Genomic DNA, 18692 nt, shown 5'->3' with positions numbered 1-18692 from the left:
AAGCCCCTAAACAAAAATGCATACTAGTTCAGTGATAATGGATGTCATACTATAAACAACTTGATCTTAGTAAGTAAGAGACAAGATCATACAAGCATCATATTGTTTACTTCTATTAGACTTATTTGAAGAAGATTTCATTCAGCAATAATTTGTACAATTACATTTATTTTGTAAAAGAGGGACGAAAGATACCAAAGGGACAGTCGAACTCATAAATCTAAAACAAAGCTGACAACGCCATGGCTAAAAATGAAAAAGACAAACTGACAAACAATAGTACACATGACTCAACATATAAAATGAAAGAATTAACAACAGGAACCCCACCAAAAACTAGGGTTGGTCTCAGGTGCTCCGGAAGCTAAGCAGATCCTGCTCCACATGTGGCACCAGTCGTGTTGCTTATGTGATAATAAATCTGATAAATAGTCTAATTCGGTAAGTAACTGTCCTTGGATAATCTAATTAGTGCACTTAAACTTATATACACACATGCTTTTTAGCCACAACATCTATATAGACATTTTAACCATCAATATATTTTGCTATCATCAAAATTGAATGTTGGGTGAACCTAAACAGTCTCTTGTAATGGCTGATTTTGGCTTACTCTGATAAAATGCTGACTTGTAATGCTCATGAGTTTGCTTAGAAGGTGGCACAGTAGTAATTGCATTCCAGAATTTAGGTTGCTGTTTGTGTACCCTACCTAAGTCAATGTTTCTGAACAGTGATTAGACAAAAAATACTGTATCAACTGAACATACTTTTCCAAACTGAGGGATTAGGTGTAGAAAAATATGAAATGATTTTACATATAGATGAAAATTAATTTTTGAGAATTTTGTATTCACTGCTTGATAAAAGACTAGTGGCCTTAGGTTTTTATACGACCGCAAAAAATTTTGGCGTCGTATAATGGTATAATGGTATGTCGTTGTTGTCCAAAGACGCATTTAGTTTCCAAACTGTAACTTTTTTTTTTATTATGAATGGATCTCTATAAATTTAAACCAGAATGTTCAATATCACTAAAGGAAGCTTTGGATTGACTTTTTGGGTTATGGTCCCAATAGTTTAGGAATTAGGGGCCAAAAAGGGGACCCAAAATAAGCATTTTTGTAGTTTTCAAACAATAACTTGTTTTTAAGTGTATGAATCTCTGAAATTATACCACAAGTTTCCATACCATGAAGGGATTGTTGTTAGTTTTGACTTGGGGGTATTATTGCTCTAAATGATTTGGTAATGGGGGCAAAAGGGGCAAAAACTAGTGTTTTTTTTTGGTCAATGGACATTTAAAACAATTTGAAAGCAGTGTTAGACAAGTTGAAAAACATATAACATGGGTATGTTCAGATTTACCTCCCTTACACTACTTGTAAATTATGTATAAAGAAATGTCAGGTTTTGGACTAATTGGAAAAAAGGGGGGTGGACGTAGTTTCAATTTTTTTTTTCCAAATTTCTCAAATTTCAAATTTTTAAAAGTTTAAAGATGAACTCTTTTAATTTGCACAATATTGCGCAATAGATTTGTATACTTTTTATAGACTTCGAAATAGCCTGAGTCAGTCCACCGAGAGAGTCTATGGTATATCATGAAGAGCTATGGAATACCAGACAAGAAAATAAGAACCATAAAGGAGATATATAAAGGATTTAAGTGTTTCGCATTGATCAGGGAGAAACATCAGAATGGTTTGAGATTAAATCAGGAGTGAAACAGGGATGCGTAATGTCAGGTTTTCTTTTCCTTTTAGTCATGGACTGGATCATGCGGGTAACAACTGCAGACAAAGCAAGAGGGATACGATGGAACTTCAATGCTGTTCTAGAAGATCTTGACTTTGCTGATGACATCGCACTTCTTTCCTCAAAATTTAGCGACCTTGATGAAAAAACACAGAAATTAACAACTGAAGCTGAAAGAGTTGGAATGAAACTTAACCTCAAAAAGTGTAAAACTCTGAGATCCCAGCAAACAAAGAATAAAGAGTTGATAACGTTATACGACCAGAAAATAGAAGATGTAGACAAATTCACATACCTGGGAGCAGTCATGGACAAAGAGGGAGGAGGCAGTTGTGACATCAAAAACAGAATACAGAAAGCAAGAGGGACATTTCATCGCCTAAGAAATATAGGGTATTCAAGAGGAATTGGCTGAAAAACAAAAATACACCTATATAAATCATTAGTAAGACCTGTATTATTGTATGGATGCGAAACATGGAAATTAACAAATATTGAAGAAAAGAAACTAAATACTGTAGAACACCAATGCCTAAGAAAGATCCTAAAAAGAAGATGGCAAAGTAAAACATTGAACAAAACAGTAAACGAAATAGCTAACACCAGAAACATCAGTTGTGAAATCAGAAGGAGACGGTGGACATGGATAGGACATACATTAAGACGAGAAAGAGACAACAACAGCTATGTAGCTCTACAATGGGCACCAGCAGGGAAAAGAACTAGAGGAAGGCCAAAAACTACATGGAGAAGAACAACAGAGAGAGAAAGGAACCAACAAGGATGGACAAGTTGGAACGTAGCCAGAACAGCAGCAAAAGATAGAAAAGGGTGGAAAAACAGCGTGGAGGCCTTATGCGACTTCTGGCGCGGAGAGAATTAAGGTTAAGGTAAGGTAAGATTTGTATGCTATTGACATTTGTTTTGTGTCAGACACTCATATTATGTAAAAAAAATTGATCACAATCCAAATTCAGAGCTGCATCAAGCTTGAATGTTGTGTCCTTACTAATGCCCCAACTGTTCAGGGTTCGACCTCTGCGGTCGTATAAAGCTGAGCCCGGTGGAGCACCTGGTTAAGAATGGCAAAACAAGTAAACGGTCATGATACACATTCAGATTCATTTCTGAATAGTAAAATAAAAGTAGTTCAGTTAAATGTAAATGTAGAATTTTTGGCAGTGTAAGACGGTGGTGAAAATTCTAGAGGCCCTAAAGAGCCTGTGTCGCTCACCTTGGTCTATGTGAATAATTACAAAGGAAGCAGATGGATTCATGAAGTGTTTTGGTGATGGTGATGTGTTTGTACATCTTACTTTACTGAACATTCTTGCTGATTACAATTATCTCTATCTATAATGAACTTGGCCCAGTAGTTTCAGTGGAATATGTTATTAAAAATTAACAAACAAATTTTATGAAAATTATTAAGAATTGACTATAAAGGACAATAACTCCTTATGGGTCAATTGACCATTTCGGTCATGTTGACTTATTTGTAAATCTTACTTTGCCGAACATTATTGCTGTTTACAGTTTATCTTTATGTATAATAATATTCAAGATAATAACCAAAAACAGCAAAATTTCCTTTAAATTACCAATTCAGGGGCAGCAACCCAACAAAAGGTTGTCCGATTCATCTGAAAATTTCAGTGCAGATAGATCTTAACCTGATTAACAATTTGGTCCATGTCAGATTTGCTTTAAATGCTTTGGTTTTTGAGTTATATATGCCAAAAACTGCATTTTATCCCTAAGTTCTGTTTTTAGCCATGACGGCCAATTTGGTTGGTTGGCCGGATAGCCGGACACATTTTTTAAACTAGATACCCCAATGATGATTGTGGCCAAGTTTGGTTCAATTTGGTCCAGTAGTTTCAGAGGAGTTGATTTTTGTAAAAGTTAACGACGACGGACGCAAAGTGATGGGGAAAAGATCACTTTAGGTGAGCTAAAAAGGCTATCGTTATCCCTCATGGGCTAGTAAATACTACTGTGCCACCATAAACGTAGCACTTACTAGGGTAAGCTGATATAGAGGTGTCACACATTTTCAGCCCGTTATAGTATTTGTATAAACCGTTATATGTCGAGAGGGAATAGGACTTGGCCACTTCATACTTTGTATGCATATGCCTTATGTTACAAAGCTCCAGTCTGTCATATTTCCATTTTCATGGTTCAGCGAATCACTATGAGTGATTGTGATAACTATATTTGGAGTTCCTTGTAAGGTCGACATGGTTCAGTTGATATCAACTTTATTTCATGGATTAGTGATTCTTCAAATACTGCTAGCAAAACGTCATCTGTATGTGATGTGTGCAATATTGTAAGATGTACATATTACTCTTGTATGTACATTCTGACCTTGACCTCATTTTCATGATAAATTAATCATTGTTTAATTTTCATGGTTTGGTCGGTCTTTATACTATAAACATTTGGCCAACTATGTATGTAGCATGGAATGATTGTAAGGTGTACATGTCTATCTGATATGTCTATCCATCTGACCTTGACCTCATTTTCATGATTCATTAACCAATGTTAAGTTTTTATGGTTTGGTCTTTCTTTTATGCTATAATTAACAAACTATATATGTAGCATGGAATATGTCTTATCTGATATTGAGCCCATTGCCATTGATATTGCTAATATTGAATAAATGTGATACTTGTGGCAATAATATCATTATATTAAGACTTTCAGTATAAAATTAATCATAGTCAGTAAATCTGACGCGACATATATCAGCATGTGTATTCCTGTTTGTGTAACTTTTTTTAGTACTTTAACATGTAGTTGTTAAAAGAAAACATGAATCCAGTATGAAAATCACAATAAGTTTATATATAATATGTAATATATCAATCCTTTAGAATATAAGACATGTTCAAGATATTGGACATTTCCAAGCGAGATAACTCAAGTAGTTTAAGAAAGTTTTAGAAAAACTCTGATAGTTTTAAAATTGCTCACCGAGATATTGTTTTATTATGACACTTGATACTAAGTGTATTTAAAGTATTTAAGTCTTCATAGTTTTGGTAAATTGATATAACCTCGGGTTTGAAATTACAGAATGTATCTGTGTTATCCTATTGTTCTTTTTTTTTTTTTAAATATATATCATGGTTACGGTATATCAAATTCATAAACAAAACACGTCATTTGATAACAATTTTCTGTATCAAATCTCTTATAATTCGATAGAACTTTCAATAACAACTACCACTTTTCATTTCAAAATAATGAAAGTGGGCATAGCAGACATTATTATAAAGTCAACCTTTCTATTATGTCAATCCATTTGTATACTGAACATAAAATGGGGCATCTCCGCTGTTATTGGTTCTACACAATGTTATAAAATGTGACATCTCCATTGTCATTGATTATACACAATGTTATAAAATGTGGCATCTCCGCTGTTATTGGTTCTACACAATGTTATAAAATGTAACATCTCCATTGTCATTGATTATACACAATGTTATAAAATGTGGTATCTCCATTGTCATTGATTATACACAATGTTATAAAATGTGGTATCTCCATTGTCATTGAGTCTACACAATGTTATAAAATGAGACATCTCCATTGTCATTGAGTCTACACAATGTTATAAAATGTGGCATCTCCATTGTCATTGATTCTACACAATGTTATAAAATGTGGCATCTCCGTTGTCATTGATTCTATACAATGTTATAAAATGTGGTATCTCCATTGTCATTGAGTCTACACAATGTTATAAAATGTGGCATCTCCGTTGTCATTGATTCTATACAATGTTATAAAATGTGGTATCTCCGTTGTCATTGATTCTACACAATGTTGTAAAATGTGGCATCTCCGTTGTCATTGCATACAAATAATGTTTTTTTGTTTTTATTGTAACACACTGGAACCGGATGATTCAGACCGTCAGATTCGCTAAGTAACATCTTACTAACCTTTCCATCATTCTGTATAATTAATAAATTGTTAGACACATGTCCTGCTGCAAACACATTCTGGATATTATCAACAGATATTCCCCTAGGATAGACCAGATATTTGTCACTGAACACCCATATTTCATCCCCTGTCATACTACAGCAATGGATTGTGTTGTTCACATAGTCTGTGTAGTAAATCCTGTCCTTGCATGCAACAATATCGAAGCAGGACACGTTACACTTTATTGTATTAAACATCTTTCCCGATTTATCCATCACAACTATTCCTTCGCTTTCTACTAGGACGTAGATTCTATTATCATGACATGAGATACCCCAACATGACCCTTTGGTATCTATTGTTTTAATGACAGTGCCATTTTCTATGTTTACAATATCTATGCGTTTGGATTCGCCACGAGAAACCGCAATACTTTCTCCATCTATTACAGCTACATCATACGCCATACCACAGACGGGAATGTTCCGGATGTGTTGACCTGTATCATTATATTCTAGAATTGCTTTGTCACTGGTGTAATTTGCAATCATTACATGACCGTTTGGTAAAATCGTTACTCCTGTGATTTCCGAGTTCTTTATTTGTCCTTTAAGTGAAAACTTGCTTCGGAAATTAACTGTGGTATTGTGAACGGATCGTACTGGTTTATATAGTTGTGTCTGTGCTTGGTCAATGTTCTCAAATATAAACGGTATACTGACAGCGTTTTCATTGACTTTTATTTTTCCAAAGGAGTTTATATTCTCTAACATTGAGGTCAATTCTTCGTTAACCTCTATTTCTATTGTGTATTTGCGTATAGAACCCAGCGACATCTTGACATATTCTATTTCTTCATGGACTATTTTATCAATCTGACGCGTACCAAGAAATACTTGGATATCAGAGTCGAAACGTTTAAGTTGGACTGTTTGTTTTCTTAGTCGTTTAATTTCATCATTCCTTCTGCTTAATTTTGTAATAATCTCTTCGTTTTTCGTCTTATAGTTATTTCTTGTTTCTGACAAATTAGCTAACAGTTTTTCTTCAAGTTCGTCTATTCGTTTGTTTACTGTAAATCGTATACTTTGTACCGATTTTTGAACGCTCTTTTCTTGTTCCTCGATATTTGTGGAGACCATTCCACAATCTTCAATAATACGTTGTAGTTGGTCTAAGGCTCCATCAATTGATTCCAATACTCCCTCGAGAGCTATCGATGTCTTAGCGTTTGTTGCTGCCTCTACTAGAGAGATAATAAAGTCAGAACATTTCTCATGGCGAGATGTTAAGCAGGTCTTACAAATTGCCACATCATGCGTCCTACAGAAACTTTCAAGGTCAATTCCATGCTCATCGCACGCTGTTTTAATCGAAATGCTTTCACAAGTTCTGTTATCTTCCATCGGTATTAATGTATCGTCCTGCTCTTTCCAGAAACGTCGGTTTACATTTCACACCACGTTCGTCTTTACTTCCGTGACAAGCCAACAAGGACTAAGTTGAATGACCTACAACATATAATATCGCATACATCAGTGCGGGAATTTTGTCGCAGAACGCTAGCTGGAAATAGGGATAGTGACCCGGTGATGGCGGCGGCAGTTTTAACTAACTTCTTAAAAGTTTTATATTTTAGAAGGTGGAAGACATGGATGCTTAATACTTTGTAAATAGATGCCTTATGTTTCAAAGTTTCCGTCTGTCACATGCCCATTGTCTTTGGCCTCATTTTCATGGTTCAGTGACTACTAGTACTTGAAAGTTATTTTGTTTTGTAATGTCAATTTCTCTCTTATTATGAGTAATATTATAGGATAACTATATTTGGTATGTGCGTACCTTGCAATGTCTTCATAATCGTTTGACAGTTTTCACTTGACCTCGACCTCATTTCATGGATCAGTGAATAAGGTTGAGTTTTGGTGGTCAAGTCCATATCTCAGATACTATAAGCAATAGGTCTAGTATATTTGGTGTATGGAATGATTGTAAGGTGTACATGTCCAACTGACAGGTGTCATCTGACCTTGACCTCATTTTCGTGGTTCAGTGTTTAAGTTTTTGTGTGTTGGTGTCTTTTTCTTGCATTGTGTGTAATAGGTCTACTATATTCGGTGTATGGAATTATTGTAAGGTGTACATGTCCAACTGGCAGGTGTCATCTGACTTTGACCTCATTTTCGTGGTTCAGTGTTTATAGTTAAGTTTTTGTGTTTTTTGTGTGTTTTTCTTGCATTGTATGTAATGGGTCTACTATATTTGGTGTATGGAATGATTGTAAGGTGTACATGTCCAACTGGTAGGTGTCATCTGACCTTGACCTCATTAACATGAATTTTTCATGGTTCAGGGGTCAAAGTTAAGTTTTTGAGTTTTGGTCTTTTGTTATTAATATTATATGCAATAGGTCAACTATATTCGGTTTCATTGGTCAGTTTAGTTTTCTTTGTTCAGTCTGTTTCTTTGAAACTATAAGCAAGGGTCAACTACATTTAGTGTATTGAATGATTGTTATATGACCTTGACCTCATTTTCTTGGATCATATTAAGTTTATGTGATATTTGTAGCTTTATATTTAGGACTATCAACATGATATCAATGGTTAGTAATTAAGAAGGCAAGACATTTCAGCATGTACAAGAGTAAGGGATAACATGATCTACTTTTATTTCCATGTTGATCATGATCAGTGGATTGATATCAATAAATGACTATGTGTCTTTTCAGGGTTGATTATTAGCTCACCTGGCCCGAAGGGCCAAGTGAGCCTTTCTCATCACTTGGCGTCCGTCGTCCGTCGTCCGTCGTCGTCGTCGTTAACATTTTGAACTTCTTCTAGAGAACCACTGAATGGAATGAAACCAAACATGTATGATTGTTCCTTATGAGGTGCTGACCAAGTGTTGTTACTTTGTAGCCGATCCATCATTCAAGATGGCCGCCAGCGGGGGCTTAGTTTAACATAGGACCCTATTGGAAATGCATACAAATCACTTCTTTTAGAGAACCACTGAATGGAATGAGACCAAACATGACATGAATGTTCCTTATGAGGTGCTGACCAAGTGGTGTTACTTTGTAGCCGCTCCATCTTCCAAGATGGCCGCCAGAGGGGAACTTAGTTTAACATAGGACCCTATGGGAAATGCATACAATTGACTTCTTTTAGAGAACCACTGAATGGAACGAAACCACACATGGCATGAATGTTCCTTGTGAGGTGCTGACCAAGATTTGTTACTTTGTAGCCGATTCATCATCCAAGATGGCCGCCAGCGGGGGACTTAGTTTAACATAGGACCCTATGGGAAATGCATACAAATGACTTCTTTTAGAAAACCAATGAATGGAATGAAACCAAACATGGCATGAATGTTCCTTATAAGGTGCTGACCAAGTGTTATTACTTTGTAGCTGATCCATCTTCCAAGATAGCCGTTAGCGGGGGAGTAAGTTTAACATAGGACCCTTTGGGAAATCATACAAATGACTTCATTTAGAGAATCAATGAATGGAACGAAACAAAACATGGCATAAATGTTCCTTATGAGTGAGGTGCTGACCAAGTGTTGTTACTTTGTAGCCAGCGATCCATCATCCAATGTGGCTGTCAGAGGGGGACTTAGTTTAACATAGGACCCTATTGGAAATGCATGGACATGATTTCTTTTAGAGAACCAATGAATGGAATGAAACCAAACATGGCATGCATATTACCTATGAGGTGCTGACCAAGTGTTGTTACTTTGTAGCCGATTCATCATCCAAGATGGCCGTCAGCGGGTAACATAGGACCCTATGGGAAATGCATACAAATGTCTTCTTTTAGAGAACCACTGAATGGAATGAAACCAAACATAGCATGAATGTTTCTTTTCTGGTGCTGACCAAGTGTTGTTACTTTGTAGCCAAATTTTATCTTTTTTTATATGAATTCAAAAACCCAAGTAGAGTCAGGTAAGCGATACAGGCTCTTGAGAGCCTCTATTTTTATAGTTTTTCTGTTAAATATAATCAAACACATACGCTTTACTTTGCAGTTGACTATGCTAATGCTATATCAAAACTGCTTTAACAACAATGTACACATTTAAATTATTGATTATTAAGGTTTGTTCATTTAGATTATTTTATAACTATTTAAATGCCATAAGATTTTAGCATAGATGTACCGATAATACCGAGTTTAGTAAGAAACCCTGGATATGGCCTTGAAATTCAAGGGTGGCTGATTATTCTAATTTCATACACATTTTCATCTTTTCATTCAAGTGCTAAACAAATTTTTTTTTTAAAGCAAAACATAAAATTGAATGTCTTAAAATAGCTTGCTATAAGTCTATGTATTGTCTTGTCACATAATAAAATAGCTTGCTATAAGTCTATGTATTGTCTTGTCACATAATAAAATAGCTTGCTATAAGTCTATGTATTGTCTTGTCACATAATAAAATAGCTTGCTATAAGTCTATGTATTGTCTTGTCACATAATAAAATATACTTAAATACCTCTAATTACTAACCGTTGATTGTCCATGGAAAACGAAACATATATATCAACCAGTGAACCAGAAGTAAACCATGACATCAATAAATATATTAAATGCATAAAGAATGATATACATGTAATATCATAACATGATTTCCCGACCTAACCGTTCTTATATTCTTTCCTTCTATTGTACAAGACCAAACACGTTAGCAAATAGATGTTTGGAAATGGTAAAATGTTTCTATACAAAATATTACGGAATAATAACCTACCTATAAAACTAATTCCATCAAATTGAAGTACTGTTCAATCTATATATAAACACCCTGATCTCACCAAATGTTCTTTTAAAACGCTGCCACGCACTAACAAATATAGGTATACATTATAAAAACTGAAACTGGATTTAATACAGGTAGCCTAAACAGTAACAATGACATGCAGTTGTGTTTTAAATTTGAATAAAAAAAAAGTTATCGATATACTAGTATATATACTGTCAAGGTTACTTCAAGAAAAAAACACTTATCTAGGTATGTATGGTGTAAACGGGGAAAATCTTATTGTCTTGGTTCTTATTTTGTTCTTTCGATTCGAAGATGTATATTTATTTAGAAAATTCTTCGTTACATCCTAAAACTAACTTTGGTTTTCAATCTAATTGAGCATTTTCAAAGGAAAATATTTTTAAAAAATCTTAAAAAAACCTGTGTATGTCATACAAACAAGGCATGACAAGACAGAGACTGACAACGATGACAAGATAGAGACTGACAACGATGACAAAACAGAGACTGACAACGACGACAAGACAGAGACTGACAACGATGACAAGACAGAGACTGACAACGATGACAAGGTAGAGACTGACAACGATGATAAGACAGAGACTGACAACGATGACAAGACAGAGACTGACAACGATGACAAGGTAGAGACTGACAACGATGACAAGAGAGAGAGACTGAAAACAATGACAAGACAGAGACTGACAAGAGAGAGAGAGACTGAAAACAATGACAAGACAGAGACTGACAACGATGACAAGTCAGAGACTGACGACGATGACACGACAGAGACTGACAACGTTGACTCGACAGAGACTTACAACGATGACAAGACAGATACTGGCAACGATGACAAGGCAGAGACTGACAACGATGACAAGACAGACTCTGACAACGATGACAAGGCAGAGACTGACAACGATGACAAGACAGAGACTGACAACGATGACAAAACAGAGACTGACAACGACGACAAGACAGAGACTGACAACGATGACAAGACAGAGACTGACAACGATGACAAGGTAGAGACTGACAACGATGATAAGACAGAGACTGACAACGATGACAAGACAGAGACTGACAACGATGACAAGGTAGAGACTGACAACGATGACAAAACAGAGACTGACAACGACGACAAGACAGAGACTGACAACGATGACAAGACAGAGACTGACAACGATGACAAGGTAGAGACTGACAACGATGATAAGACAGAGACTGACATCGATGACAAGACAGAGACTGACAACGATGACAAAGCAGTGAATGACAACGATGACAAGGCAAATACTGACACCGATGACAAGACAGAGACTGACAACGATAACAAGACAGAGACTGACAACGATGACAAGACAGAGACTGACAACGATGACAAGACAGAGACTGACAACGATGACAAGGCAGTGAATGACAACGATGACAAGGCAAATACTGACACCGATGACAAGACAGAGACTGACAACGATAACAAGACAGAGACGGACAACGATGACAAGTCAGAGACTGACAACGATGACAAGGCAGTGAATGACAACAATGATAAGACAGAGACTGACACCGATGACAAGACAGAGACTGACAACGATAACAAGACAGAGACGGACAACGATGACAAGTCAGAGACTGACAACGATGATAAGGCAGTGAATGACAACGATGATAAGACAGAGACTGACAACGATGACAAGACAGACTCTGACAACGATGACAAGGCAGAGACTGACATCGATGACAAGACAGAGACTGACAACGATGACAAGGCAGAGACTGACAACGATGACAAGGCAGAGATTGACAACGATGACAAGACAGAGACTGACAACGATGACAAGGCAGATACTGACACCGATGACAAGGCAGTGAATGACAACGAAGACAAGGCAGTGAATGACACCGATGAGAAGACAGAGAATGACAACGATGAGAAGACAGAGAATGACAACGATGACAAGACAGACTATGACAACGATGACACGGCAGAGACTGACAACGATGACAATGCAGAGACTGACAACGATGACGAGGCAGATACTGACACCGATGACAAGACAGAGACTGACAACGATGACAAGACAGAGACTGGCAACGATGACAAGGCAGTGATGACAACGATGATAAAACAGAGACTGACAACGATGACAAGACAGAGACTGACAACGATGACAAGACAGAGACTGACAACGATGACAAGACAGAGACTGACAACGATGACAAGGCAGAGACTGACAACGATGACAAGGCAGTGAATGACAACGATGATAAGACAGAGACTGACAACGATGACAAGACATTGACTGACAACGATGACAAGACAGAGACTGACAACGATGACAAGACAGAGACTGACAACGATGACAAGGCAGTGAATGACAACGATGACAAGGCAGATACTGACACCGATGACAAGAGAGAGACTGACAGACAAGACAGAGACTGACAACGATGACAAGGCAGAGACTGACAACGATGACAAGACAGAGACTGACAACGATGACAAAGCAGTGAATGACAACGATGACAAGGCAAATACTGACACCGATGACAAGACAGAGACTGACAACGATAACAAGACAGAGACTGACAACGATGACAAGACAGAGACTGACAACGATGACAAGACAGAGACTGACAACGATGACAAGGCAGTGAATGACAACGATGACAAGGCAAATACTGACACCGATGACAAGACAGAGACTGACAACGATAACAAGACAGAGACGGACAACGATGACAAGTCAGAGACTGACAACGATGACAAGGCAGTGAATGACAACAATGATAAGACAGAGACTGACACCGATGACAAGACAGAGACTGACAACGATAACAAGACAGAGACGGACAACGATGACAAGTCAGAGACTGACAACGATGATAAGGCAGTGAATGACAACGATGATAAGACAGAGACTGACAACGATGACAAGACAGACTCTGACAACGATGACAAGGCAGAGACTGACATCGATGACAAGACAGTGACTGACAACGATGACAAGGCAGAGACTGACAACGATGACAAGGCAGAGATTGACAACGATGACAAGACAGAGACTGACAACGATGACAAGGCAGATACTGACACCGATGACAAGGCAGTGAATGACAACGAAGACAAGGCAGTGAATGACACCGATGAGAAGACAGAGAATGACAACGATGAGAAGACAGAGAATGACAACGATGACAAGACAGACTATGACAACGATGACACGGCAGAGACTGACAACGATGACAATGCAGAGACTGACAACGATGACGAGGCAGATACTGACACCGATGACAAGACAGAGACTGACAACGATGACAAGACATAGACTGGCAACGATGACAAGGCAGTGATGACAACGATGATAAAACAGAGACTGACAACGATGACAAGACAGAGACTGACAACGATGACAAGACAGAGACTGACAACGATGACAAGGCAGAGACTGACAACGATGACAAGGCAGTGAATGACAACGATGATAAGACAGAGACTGACAACGATGACAAGACATTGACTGACAACGATGACAAGACAGAGACTGACAACGATGACAAGACAGAGACTGACAACGATGACAAGGCAGTGAATGACAACGATGACAAGGCAGATACTGACACCGATGACAAGAGAGAGACTGACAGACAAGACAGAGACTGACAACGATGACAAGGCAGAGACTGACAACGATGACAAGGCAGAGACTGACAACGATTACAAGACAGAGACTGACAAAAATGACAAGGTAGAGACTGACAACGATGACAAGACAGAGACTGACAAAGATGACAAGGTAGAGACTGACAAAGATGACAAGACAGAGACTGACAACGATGACAAGACAGAGACTGACAACGATGACAAGACAGACTATGACAACGATGACACGGCAGAGACTGACAACGATGACAATGCAGAGACTGACAACGATGACGAGGCAGATACTGACACCGATGACAAGACAGAGACTGACAACGATGACAAGACAGAGACTGGCAACGATGACAAGGCAGTGATGACAACGATGATAAAACAGAGACTGACAACGATGACAAGACAGAGACTGACAACGATGACAAGACAGAGACTGACAACGATGACAAGACAGAGACTGACAACGATGACAAGGCAGAGACTGACAACGATGACAAGGCAGTGAATGACAACGATGATAAGACAGAGACTGACAACGATGACAAGACATTGACTGACAACGATGACAAGACAGAGACTGACAACGATGACAAGACAGAGACTGACAACGATGACAAGGCAGTGAATGACAACGATGACAAGGCAGATACTGACACCGATGACAAGAGAGAGACTGACAGACAAGACAGAGACTGACAACGATGACAAGGCAGAGACTGACAACGATGACAAGACAGAGACTGACAACGATGACAAAGCAGTGAATGACAACGATGACAAGGCAAATACTGACACCGATGACAAGACAGAGACTGACAACGATAACAAGACAGAGACTGACAACGATGACAAGACAGAGACTGACAACGATGACAAGACAGAGACTGACAACGATGACAAGGCAGTGAATGACAACGATGACAAGGCAAATACTGACACCGATGACAAGACAGAGACTGACAACGATAACAAGACAGAGACGGACAACGATGACAAGTCAGAGACTGACAACGATGACAAGGCAGTGAATGACAACAATGATAAGACAGAGACTGACACCGATGACAAGACAGAGACTGACAACGATAACAAGACAGAGACGGACAACGATGACAAGTCAGAGACTGACAACGATGATAAGGCAGTGAATGACAACGATGATAAGACAGAGACTGACAACGATGACAAGACAGACTCTGACAACGATGACAAGGCAGAGACTGACATCGATGACAAGACAGTGACTGACAACGATGACAAGGCAGAGACTGACAACGATGACAAGGCAGAGATTGACAACGATGACAAGACAGAGACTGACAACGATGACAAGGCAGATACTGACACCGATGACAAGGCAGTGAATGACAACGAAGACAAGGCAGTGAATGACACCGATGAGAAGACAGAGAATGACAACGATGAGAAGACAGAGAATGACAACGATGACAAGACAGACTATGACAACGATGACACGGCAGAGACTGACAACGATGACAATGCAGAGACTGACAACGATGACGAGGCAGATACTGACACCGATGACAAGACAGAGACTGACAACGATGACAAGACATAGACTGGCAACGATGACAAGGCAGTGATGACAACGATGATAAAACAGAGACTGACAACGATGACAAGACAGAGACTGACAACGATGACAAGACAGAGACTGACAACGATGACAAGGCAGAGACTGACAACGATGACAAGGCAGTGAATGACAACGATGATAAGACAGAGACTGACAACGATGACAAGACATTGACTGACAACGATGACAAGACAGAGACTGACAACGATGACAAGACAGAGACTGACAACGATGACAAGGCAGTGAATGACAACGATGACAAGGCAGATACTGACACCGATGACAAGAGAGAGACTGACAGACAAGACAGAGACTGACAACGATGACAAGGCAGAGACTGACAACGATGACAAGGCAGAGACTGACAACGATTACAAGACAGAGACTGACAAAAATGACAAGGTAGAGACTGACAACGATGACAAGACAGAGACTGACAAAGATGACAAGGTAGAGACTGACAAAGATGACAAGACAGAGACTGACAACGATGACAAGACAGAGACTGACAACGATGACAAGACAGACTATGACAACGATGACACGGCAGAGACTGACAACGATGACAATGCAGAGACTGACAACGATGACGAGGCAGATACTGACAACGATGACATGACAGAGACTGACAACGATGACAAGGCAGAGACTGACAACGATGACAAGGCAGTGAATGACAACGATGATAAGACAGAGACTGACAACGATGACAAGACATAGACTGACAACGATGACAAGACAGAGACTGACAACGATGACAAGACAGAGACTGACAACGATGACAAGGCAGTGAATGACAACGATGACAAGGCAGATACTGACACCGATGACAAGAGAGAGACTGACAGACAAGACAGAGACTGACAACGATGACAAGGCAGAGACTGACAACGATGACAAGGCAGAGACTGACAACGATTACAAGACAGAGACTGACAAAAATGACAAGGTAGAGACTGACAACGATGACAAGACAGAGACTGACAAAGATGACAAGGTAGAGACTGACAAAGATGACAAGACAGAGACTGACAACGATGACAAGACAGAGACTGACAACGATGACAAGACAGAGACTGACAACGATGACAAGACAGAGACTGACAACGATGACAAGACAGAGACTGACAACGATGACAAGGCAGAGACTGACAACGATGACAAGGCAGTGAATGACAACGATGATAAGACAGAGACTGACAACGATGACAAGGCAGTGAATGACAACGATGACAAGACAGAGACTGACAACGATGACAAGACAGAGACTGACAACGATGACAAGGCAGTGAATGACAACGATGACAAGGCAGATACTGACACCGATGACAAGAGAGAGACTGACAGACAAGACAGAGACTGACAACGATGACAAGGCAGAGACTGACAACGATGACAAGGCAGAGACTGACAACGATTACAAGACAGAGACTGACAAAAATGACAAGGTAGAGACTGACAACGATGACAAGACAGAGACTGACAAAGATGACAAGGTAGAGACTGACAAAGATGACAAGGCAGAGACTGACAACGATGACAAGGCAGAGACTGACAACGATTACAAGACAGAGACTGACAAAAATGACAAGGTAGAGACTGACAACGATGACAAGACGGAGACTGACAAAGATGACAAGGTAGAGACTGACAAAGATGACAAGACAGAGACTGACAACGATGACAAGACAGAGACTGACAACGATGACAAGACAGACTCTGACAACGATGACACGGCAGAGACTGACAACGATGACAATGCAGAGACTGACAACGATGACGAGGTAGATACTGACACCGATGACAAGACAGAGACTAACAACGATGACAAGACAGAGACTGACAACGATGACAAGGCAGTGAATGACAACGATGATAAGACAGAGACTGACAACGATGACAAGACATAGACTGACAACGATGATAAGACAGAGACTGACAACGATGACAAGACAGAGACTGACAACGATGACAAGGCAGTGAATGACAACGATGACAAGGCAGATACTGACACCGATGACAAGAGAGAGACTGACAGACAAGACAGAGACTGACAACGATGACAAGGCAGAGACTGACAACGATGACAAGGCAGAGACTGACAACGATTACAAGACAGAGACTGACAAAGATGACAAGGCAGATACCGACAACGATGACAAGACAGAGACTGACAAAGATGACAAGGTAGAGACTGACAAAGATGACAAGACAGAGACTGACAACGATGACAACGCAGAGACTGACAACGATGACAAGGCAGAGACTGACAACGATGACAAGGCAGTGAATGACAACGATGACAAGGCAGAGACTGACAACGATGACAAGGCAGAGACTGACAACGATTACAAGACAGAGACTGACAAAGATGACAAGGCAGAGACTGACAACGATGACAAGGCAGAGACCGACAACGATGACAAGACAGAGACCGACAACGATGACAAGACAGAGACTGACAACGATGACAAGGCAGAGACCGACAACGATTACAAGACAGAGACCGACAACGATGACAAGACAGAGACTGACAACGATGACAAGGCAGAGACTGACAACGATGACAAGGCAGAGACGGACAACGATGACAAGGTAGAGACCGACAACGATGACAAGGCAGAGACTGACAACGATGACAAGGCAGAGACTGACAACGATGACAAGGCAGAGACTGGCAACGATGACAAGGCAGAGACTGACAACGATTACAAGACAGAGACTTACAACGATGACTCGACAGAGACCGACAACGATGACAAGACAGAGACTGACAACTATGACAAGGCAGAGACTGACAACGATGACAAGGCAGAGACTGACAACGATGACACGGCAGCCTGACAACGATGACAAGACAGACTGACAACGATGACACGGTAGAGACTGACAACGATGACAAGACAGAGACTGACAACGATGACAAGGCAGAGACTGACAACAATGA

At 39.4% G+C, this 18692-nt stretch overlaps 4 protein-coding genes and 1 pseudogene across 5 annotated transcripts; 4 read left to right on the top strand and 1 right to left on the bottom strand.

The window, feature by feature from the left end:
- Positions 1 to 4869: 4869 nt before the first annotated feature.
- Positions 4870 to 10622, bottom strand: LOC134712783 (uncharacterized). Of its 2 annotated transcripts, none has more exons than XM_063574641.1 (2): positions 10476 to 10622; positions 4870 to 7218 (listed from the first exon to the last, which is right to left on the bottom strand). In XM_063574641.1, the coding sequence occupies exon 2, from the start codon at positions 7111 to 7113 to the stop codon at positions 5593 to 5595; it is 1521 nt and encodes a 506-aa protein (XP_063430711.1). In that variant the 5' UTR covers positions 7114 to 7218; positions 10476 to 10622; the 3' UTR covers positions 4870 to 5592. The 2 variants fall into 2 exon arrangements, with proteins under 2 accessions (XP_063430711.1, XP_063430712.1); XM_063574642.1 differs by lacking the exon at positions 10476 to 10622 and adding an exon at positions 10235 to 10390.
- Positions 10326 to 13819, top strand: LOC134711132 (serine-aspartate repeat-containing protein F-like; annotated as a pseudogene).
- A 963-nt stretch (positions 13820 to 14782) lies between these two features.
- Positions 14783 to 15727, top strand: LOC134711131 (clumping factor A-like). The gene has a single exon (XM_063571575.1). It carries the CDS (start codon positions 14783 to 14785, stop codon positions 15725 to 15727), a length of 945 nt encoding a protein of 314 aa, XP_063427645.1.
- A 273-nt stretch (positions 15728 to 16000) lies between these two features.
- Positions 16001 to 16465, top strand: LOC134711130 (serine-aspartate repeat-containing protein C-like). The gene has a single exon (XM_063571574.1). The coding sequence runs from the start codon at positions 16001 to 16003 to the stop codon at positions 16463 to 16465; it is 465 nt and encodes a 154-aa protein (XP_063427644.1).
- An 82-nt stretch (positions 16466 to 16547) lies between these two features.
- Positions 16548 to 17655, top strand: LOC134711129 (clumping factor A-like). The gene is made up of 2 exons (XM_063571573.1): positions 16548 to 17054; positions 17098 to 17655. Exons 1-2 carry the CDS (start codon positions 16548 to 16550, stop codon positions 17653 to 17655), a joined length of 1065 nt encoding a protein of 354 aa, XP_063427643.1.
- The last annotated feature ends 1037 nt before the right edge of the window (positions 17656 to 18692 follow it).

Source organism: Mytilus trossulus, chromosome 3 (genome assembly GCF_036588685.1).
Source record: "Mytilus trossulus isolate FHL-02 chromosome 3, PNRI_Mtr1.1.1.hap1, whole genome shotgun sequence".
NCBI classification, from domain to species: Eukaryota; Metazoa; Mollusca; class Bivalvia; order Mytilida; family Mytilidae; genus Mytilus; species Mytilus trossulus.
The sequence above is the reverse complement of the archived record's forward strand: the minus strand, read 5'-3'. Positions and strand labels throughout refer to the sequence as shown.

Bases quoted from the DNA above. Each gene is read 5' to 3' on its own strand.
- LOC134712783 (XM_063574641.1), bottom strand. From the start codon at position 7,113: ATGGAAGATAACAGAACTTGTGAAAGCATTTCGATTAAAACAGCGTGC.
- LOC134711131 (XM_063571575.1), top strand. From the start codon at position 14,783: ATGACAAGGCAGATACTGACACCGATGACAAGAGAGAGACTGACAGAC.
- LOC134711130 (XM_063571574.1), top strand. From the start codon at position 16,001: ATGACAAGGCAGATACTGACACCGATGACAAGAGAGAGACTGACAGAC.
- LOC134711129 (XM_063571573.1), top strand. From the start codon at position 16,548: ATGACAAGGCAGATACTGACACCGATGACAAGAGAGAGACTGACAGAC. The intron at 17,055-17,097 runs GCAGATACTGAC...CTGACAGACAAG, and splicing joins TGAATGACAACGATGACAAG to ACAGAGACTGACAACGATGA.